At 36.5% G+C, this 8,592-nt stretch overlaps 1 protein-coding gene across 1 annotated transcript; it reads left to right on the top strand.

The window, feature by feature from the left end:
- Positions 1-2,140: 2,140 nt before the first annotated feature.
- Positions 2,141-4,531, top strand: LOC129745915 (uncharacterized). The gene is made up of 2 exons (XM_055739304.1): positions 2,141-2,953; positions 3,013-4,531. Exons 1-2 carry the CDS (start codon positions 2,358-2,360, stop codon positions 4,085-4,087), a joined length of 1,671 nt encoding a protein of 556 aa, XP_055595279.1. The 5' UTR covers positions 2,141-2,357; the 3' UTR covers positions 4,088-4,531.
- The last annotated feature ends 4,061 nt before the right edge of the window (positions 4,532-8,592 follow it).

Here is an 8,592-nt window from a genome sequence, read left to right as displayed (position 1 = left end):
AATCTTAAACTTAATTTTAACTATTGTTGCTCTTTCATTGTGATTTGCCTCGCTGCTGCTGGTGCACATCCCAAAATGATTCGTATATCCGCAGATGATGATACTTTCCATTATCGTGCCCTGTAATAAAATCTAAATTATCTGATTGTTCATGAATTGTTATTTAAAGCTGATATTTACCATTAGAAATTGGGTTTTCTGAAGTTGATTGCAGACAAAAGCGATTAGTGATGGCAGGCCTTGAACAAACTGATCAAAATTTACTCAGTTGTCGCTTTCAAGCACTCGAATTCGCTGAGTGTCAATTTTCGCGTCGTCTGAGTAGCCACTACTCGGGAAAACTGAGTCGTTTTAGATCAAGCGACGGCTTCGTCATACAAAAGGCGATGTCTGAGTAAAATGGAGCCGTGCTCTGAGTATTTCAAATTTAGCGAGTAATACAATTATATTCCTAATAGTTTTCACAGAATTCTCTAGATGAATTTCAATTTACCTAATTCCGTTTCGATGATTTCAGCACGTCAAGTAAATCCTACAGGTGGACCGGGTTATTACGGAGTACGTAGTTAGTTGGTTAAACTGTTCAACTGATTAAAATAAAAAGTGGAATTTACTAGAAATCTGCGACCGCTACACAACAATCACAAAAATTTGATCTTATAGTTGCGAAATGTAAACATAACTCAAACCAAGTAGGTCTATATTAAAGAGACTACATACTATAGGCTCGTTAGGTCTATATTAGCTTTGTTCAATCGGAGGTAGAAATTGGTTTCTACTGGTTTCTGTCTGCTGGTCTGGGTTGCCAGGTGCCCAGATTTGTCTGTAAAACCAAGACTTTTGACCCTTCTTCCAGATATTGGTCAGACACAGATTTTGCCCAGATTTTTGCTGAGAGTGCCCAGATTTTACAGACTTTCAAAATTGAGTGATGAAATCAATATTCGTGTATCGAATTTGAACCGTAAGTGCCAGATTAGACTGAAATCTCACTTGTATCCATTGGTATTTGACCAATTATCATTAAACACATTTTTTTTAAATAAGATCAGCAGTATCTGTTGTATAGTTCTCAACTTGAAAATAACGTACAGAAAAACATCCCCCCCCCCCCCCCCCCGCTCACACGCATAACCAAATTTCTTGTTTAGTGTCAAATTTGTGATCTTCCTTATGCACAGACACTCCCAGACTTTTTTTCAAAATTGCCCAGATTTTTTATCCTCAGCACCTGGCATCCCTGCTGCTGGTATAGTTGTTCAATGGTTCAATTCACAGGGCTGATGATACACTGACAAAAAAAAGAATCGTCATATTCTCGTGTTTATGTCAATAAAATGCAATTCGAATAAAATTTTTAAAGATATTATCAAGAGTGGAGAAGGGGGGCATTGTAGGAAATAATGATGGTTAAATATTGAATATCTAAAGTATATCACTATAACAGTGTAAATTGCAAGCCACAAATAAACTGTGATATAAATACTTTGTTTGACAGTGTAGAAACGGGATGGCTATCTATGAGAAAGAGAATTCTATCCCTCTTCCGCATCTAACGGACGATCAGATCGACGTTCGAAAACTCGGCATTCTGAAAACGATAGTTGCGGCGTACGGACGTTGTGTCTCGAGAGTTAAAGCACACATTGTGGTGTCGGAAAGTGATTCCAGCAGAGTTTCGGAATTCATTTTATATTGGGTGTAGTCCCGTCGGATCGATTTACGGACGTTGCTTCTCGAGAGTCGAGACATACGTTGTGGTCTCGAAAAGTTTTACAAAAGTATTCGGAATTAATTTTGGATCGGGTGAAGTTCGGTTTGATTGATTTTAAGGACGTTGTTTTGCGAGTTGTGAGCTTGCGTGAGTTGCGAAATGGATCTCCGCGGAAGACGCGGTCACGACAAATTGTACCTTTTTTTCTGCTCGATTGAGGTGAGTTTCACAACGAAGAGGTTGAAGTTACCTCCTTGGCTTCCACGAGCTTTTACCCTGCTATCTCGGTAAATTTTACATTTTTATTATTTTCCGTGTACATACATATTCACAACTAGAGGTCGCTAATGTTTGCATTCATCTGAACCTGAACCCAAATTTCAACTCAATTATTCCAGCGTGTAGCGGCCTCGACTGTTTGAAATGTCGCAAAAATATCAACGTAAACAAAAGTTCGCCAAGTTGAACGTCCTTTGAGCAGCGTCCTCGAGAAATAAGCACTTTCTGATGAATTAACGCACTGATTTTAGTTTTTCACTGTGAATTTTATTTAAATTATTAGTTTAAAGTTCTTGACGTGGCTGCCCGAATCCCGTAGCAGTGTAATTTGTGTTAAAGGATCGATTTTAGAGCAAGCTGAAAAATGATCAGTAGCGTTACTAGTCAGCAACAGCTTTCCGAAAACATTTCCTCCCTGTGCCGAATTTGTTCCGCACCAGGATCGCACTCACTGTTTGCCAAAATACCGCCGTACCTGCACGAACACCCGAGGGAATGTGGCCGCTGGAAGAAGCCGATCCACAAGCTGGTAACGGAAGTTACCGGATTGGATATTTCCGAGGACGACGGTCTTCCGCTGAAGATTTGTGTGCTGTGTATTTCTTATTTGAAGCATGCCTACACCTTTCGACGGCAGGCTATCGACAATGCGGCTGCCCTTTTGGCTGCAAGGTATATTGTGGGAACCCAAATTGACAAAACCAAGGGGGATGATGAAATGGTGATCCCTACTGGATTGGTCGTTCCGACTGTTGTCAGACCGGAAGTGAACGGAGTTTGCTACCGGATGTTAAACTTTGGTCGATCCGATAATGCGGGAAAGAATGTTCCTTTCCAGAAAAGTTTGGATAAGGAAGTGTTGCAGCAGGTACTCATCAGTGGCGGAAACGGAAAGTCGATGAAAAAGCAGAACAACATTGAAGAGGAGCAGAGGAATATTTATGAAGCTAATCAGAGCAGGTAAGCAGATTAAATATTTTTTATCAATGGTTAAATTTAAATGATAAAATTTATTTCAGGAACTGGGGAGCGTCTCCGAATACGGCTCTATCGGATTCGAATGGCTTCTTTTCCTATACCGAGAAGGAATTCGAAGAAGACGACATCATGGAGCTGGACGCGCTCAAGGAAGTAACGTTCAACCTTCCGGAGGACTACAAGGAGAAAAAATGCCCCTCCTGTCGAAAGCGTTTCATGTTCGACGAATCGTTGAACGAACATCTAAAGGACTGTCTCCAGTTTAAGCTGGTCAAGTTTGTTCGGGAGGTGTACCATTTGCTATTCCTCAAAGAGAATCATTCCATATCACCGTTCGAATTTATTCGACGGATTGTATTTTCGATAAGAAAAAGTGTGCAAATTATTGCTAGTTATGATGGCGGAATCGAGGAGGAGGAAGAAGAAGATAATTCCGAAGTCCTCGCTGTTAAGGTTGAAGCGGAAACTCCGTTCAAAATAGATCGATCCTTTTTGAGAAATCTCGAAAAGCTCCGCAACAATTACAATCAAGAAGGTATTAAAATAGAAACACCTGCCACAATCGAACTGTCAGCACAACAAAGAGATGAAGAAAGAGCATCTTCGACAACCGGATCGGCTTCGATCTCACCTGTTATATCGACCATTACTCGATGTGAAGAATGCCAAGTACCTTTTGAAACGGTCGCCGAACTAGAAGCACACAACCTGAACTATCACTGCGAAATGCCTCTGGAAACGTTCAACAACCTTACTCCGATGAAGTTTACTCATCCTCCACCACCATTGCCACTAAACTTAAACATCCCTCCACCTCGGGAGGTTGGAATCATCCGAAATCGACTGCTCTCCCCCAAAACACCGGACTTCTCAATCAGCCAACAAATAGCCATCCCAAAAGAAGGAACCCCCGTTTCCACGCCACAATTCAAAAAAGTCCAATGCAGCAACTGTAAGAAAGATTTCGACATGATGGCCCAGCTGGACAAGCATCGAATTCGTTGTCAAAAGTCCCCAGCACCGCAATCCCAGCGCGAGAGTCCACTGGATCGCAAACGCAAAAACCTAAACGAAAGCTACTTCTATCAAATGGAACGCTTGCGGAATCAAATGTAACAGTAACACATCCTGACCATCGTATTTGTTTTCCCCGGTCAGTTTCCGCACTACTTGTCGACAAAAACGCCGTGATATTACTTTTACGTATACTTAACTACATACCTACTTTGTGTTTGTGAGTATTATCGTTTTTTCGCGTATGGAACTTCGTAGGTTTTCAACACCACTTTTCAAAAAACTCAACTATTAGTTAAGACCAATCGCCCTAAACTTTAACGAATATGATAAAGCACAAACGTTTTTATACTCCCTAGGTTTTGTTTTAAATCGTTTTGACACAAACACGAACACGTAATACAAATGAGTTTTGTATATGAAAGCTTGTAGACTCAGTTTTTTTTTCTTGATTTCTAAAACTCCGAAATAACTGATTTTCTTTAAGAATTCTAGCATTTGACCATTTTAAGATGGCCATTTTTAGTTGGTGATATTTTTCTTCTAAATCGTTTGAAATATTGAAATTCCGAAAAATGGCTGCCCTGTGGTTTCATTTGTAATAAAATTTGGTTCATTTAAATCGGGGTTTTTGTATTACATATGTTCCCTCTTCAGTTTGTAATAAATATGTATGGAAGTAAAAAAAAGTGTTTCTTTTCATGATGATGGAATAAAACTTGTACACGAATTCCTACACATCCGACAGAGATTTGCCCACAGTCTGTTTACATTCAAAAGGATTTTTTTATTCTTTCAGTTCTAACCGAGATGCAGAGAACTTTCTAAACATGAGCACTTAAAATAGCACACGACAGATGATTCGCAGAGATTGTCTGTGAAATTCATTTTAGAGGTTGCCAGAACGCGCCTGAATGTATACTGTTATTTCAACGCCGCCTTTGTTCTTAGAGTCAGATCAGCTAAGAGCCTGAATATAGGCAACTTAATAACAACGCATATTAAACTTGCGATGTTTCCTATAAAAATATTATTAAGACATTAAATACCTATAGCCTATAGGCTATAGGTATACATATGTACTGAAGTCGAATCTCTCGCTTGACGTGTTCATATCTAGCCCTGTGTGGTTTTTTTTAAATTACTAAATACTGAGACAAATTTGGGCAAATCTGGATTTGTGAAATTGTGGCGTTATTTATTTATTTTCTTTTTTGAGAACCGAGATCAGACTTGTTTAGATTTTTTTTTTTCGTTTTATATAATTGCCTTGAAAATTACACAAAATGCCAATATTGGTTCTAAATTAATGTCAATGACATAACACATAAACGTGATACGTACCTACTCTTCGAACAATATCAATTTTTACAATCTTAATTTACGAAAATCAATGGATTATCGTTATGCTGTTTATAGTTTTCTGTATGAGAATCGTATTGAGGTAATTTGAGAAAAAAAAATCAAAGAAATCAGACAAGCTTTATGCCATTTTGTAAGCAATGGAAGAGTCAAACAAATCTTATTGGCATTTTCATTAGGTTGTATGACAAATATGTTGCAAATCAATCCAGCTACAGAAGTCGACAAAAAAAATATCCCTTTCGGTACAAAATAAGCCATTTATTAGAATCACATAAAGACGATTCATCAGAAATTAAAAGCATAAAAAAATATTAAACAAGAGGGTCCAAAAATTTATATTTCGGCCAACTAAAAGGACTAATCGTACAATCGTACAAAACGAATTTCAGACTTACACTACTGCAGGAAATCGCCTGAAGTTTATACTATACATTCCTATGACAGAGATTTTGAATATCGATAGCAGCTAAAATTAAACGCCTTTATATATATGCAACGAAAGGATTTAGGATAGGGAAATTATCCATGAATCATTTGAAGTAGCAAATTTGAAAGTTGCATTTTTATATTGTAATGATTGTAATATTCATGACTTTTTTGGCATGCTTTTGTGTTTTTGACGTTGAGATTTTTATTCATTAAAGAATTTTGATGAAGATTGCAAATCATTTTGACCTATGTTATAACAGTGGTTATAATAATAACAGATTTTTTTTATTCAAATTTCCTTTTAATTTCTTATAATTTACCGAACGGAGAAAAGTTCTGTAAGGTACACCGGGGTAAGTGGAGACGGTGGCTATTAAAACAATACTGTAAACTATTTTCTCAAACTTTTAATGCAGAATATTCAATTTACTTGTAATCTATCCAATAACTATATATGAGATACGGTTCCGACAATAGCGGATGTTTACTTTCGACTTTTTGTTAATTTTCTATTTTTAACTACGATGTGGAGTTGATGAGCATCTTTTTCAATCGCAAATTTCTCTTAAACCAGCTGGCTCTTCACGAAAAACTCTACATTGAAACAATCCTTACATTCGAAACAACCAGTTAGGAAAAGAAACGACGATTAAAAATAAAGAAAAAAGAGTTTATTTTCTATAATCTAAAATGTTGTCTCCAAACCCTACCTGGGGAAAATGGGTCCGGCTTTATACATACTGGATGTTTACACATTTTTTAAATTTTCTCTCCTGCATTCAATACATTTTAGCTATTTTTAGCATTCGGATCATGAAAAGTTGGGAAAGTACTTGTTTTATCTGAAATAAGTAGGGGAGAATGAGGATACTTGATCCCTGGGGATACTTGATTCCTTAGCTATATCTCGAAACTGGAATGTCTTACAAAGATCAAATGTTCTAGGAAAATGTGCCAAAATGAGCAAAATAACAATGCTTGTAGTTTAAAAAATTTTAACAAAATAATTGTTTGAGTAATTGAACTTTGTTTGAAAAATTTCACAAAATGTAACTTGAAGATCTTTTTTCATCACTTTAAAATGTTCCTTACATGGGAAAATTATGAAAAAAATATTTGTTCCAATGTATCAATCGTTCGAGCGTAAAATGAACTTCACAATGCCATATTTTCAAAGTAATGGAAAACTCTCAGCTTTTTTCAGAAAAAGTTTTCTAAAATGTTGATTATGGGTACAAATGATCCCCTAGAGTTGGGTACAATTGATCCCCCTTCCAAATGGCATATTCTTCTTCTGAATTGATCGTTATGATTGCTGATTACCAAATTACTAATATTTATCCAAAAACTAATATTTTTTAAACAATTGTTTGAAGAAAAGAGCAAAAATAATTAATTTTCTCTTAATTATAAAAAATAGCGCCTTTAAGTATGCAATGTTGATAGCGTTGAGACAAAGTTATAGAATTTTCTTCTTATGTCTGCTATAAATTGTGAAATGAGAACAAACATGACCAAAATAGTCAATTAACATTCTATCTTGGGGTTTTGTTTGATTTTTATACAAGGATTAGGGCTTCCTGAATAAAAGATCAAGTCTCCTTCAATAGGGGATCAAGTCTCCCCTAACTTCAGAAAAATCGCAATTTTTTTACTCCCACGAAAATGCTTCTAGTTCATCAACGGGTTCAAGAATCGTTCCAATTTTTGGAGCATAGGAACTCGAACTTTCAAGCTGTCAGAAAATGTCAAAGACGGCGAGTTGCTAAATTTTTCCAAAAAGATATGGTGAAAATAAGAAAAGGGGATCAAGTATCCCCACTCTCCCCTATATATTTTCGATAAAATCGGATCTCGTGTGTTGCAACATAAATTACACACAATAATCATCGAAAGATGCCTTACTAATAGTACCATGAATTTTGTTCAAAATTTTGGACGGTTCGAGCAATAAAGTAACGTATACAACCAAGAAAACACAAATTTGATGAGAATTTACAGAGAAATCAAAGGGAAAATCTACCGTCCCCACATAAGGCGGGATAAGTGAAGACACCAGCAGTCTATAACAATTTACGTGATAACTTTTTTTACGTTTTTCGTCTATCAAGCTCATCTCTTCAGCATTTGTAAACAACAACATGATCCACTGCTGATTTTTTAATCTGTTGTGGTATGAGCCTACTTGGTTGAATGATTCAACTGAATCAAAGCAATCGAAAGATTCCTTTTAATTCAACCACGGTAAATGAAAAGTTCATATACCAGTATTTCGATAGCAACTTACTACCTTCTTCAGTGAATCGAAAACGTTCACTGAAGAAGGTAGTAAGTTGCTATCGAAATACTGGTATATGAACTTTTCATTTACCGTGGTTGAATTAAAAGGAATCTTTCGATTGCTTTGATTCAGATTTTTTAATGATTTTTTAAAGTTGAACTAGGTATACGAAAAACCGTCCCCACTTACCCCGGTGTACCTTATAGCTTTTATTCCAATTATGTCAAAATTACTTGCAGTTGATCATTGGACCTGTAGAGAATATAGGAGAACATAAGAAATTATAATCGGAAAATAAATTAAAATAACTTTTATATAAACACAATTTTAGTCATACGTTTCCTGTGAACTTTATGACATAGACACAGTGACTTAACTACTACCAACTCGAACAAATAAATACGAGGCGAGAGAGATAACACTCATCAGAGAGGAGAATATATTTTGAAATGGACGATTGTGTGTGTGATGTTGGAATCGAAAAAACACTCTCTTATCTCTTCTAGAAAAAGAATGCTAACGGATTTCAGTT

This window comes from Uranotaenia lowii, chromosome 2 (genome assembly GCF_029784155.1).
Source record: "Uranotaenia lowii strain MFRU-FL chromosome 2, ASM2978415v1, whole genome shotgun sequence".
Lineage (NCBI taxonomy): Eukaryota > Metazoa > Arthropoda > Insecta > Diptera > Culicidae > Uranotaenia > Uranotaenia lowii.
The sequence above is the reverse complement of the archived record's forward strand: the minus strand, read 5'-3'. Positions and strand labels throughout refer to the sequence as shown.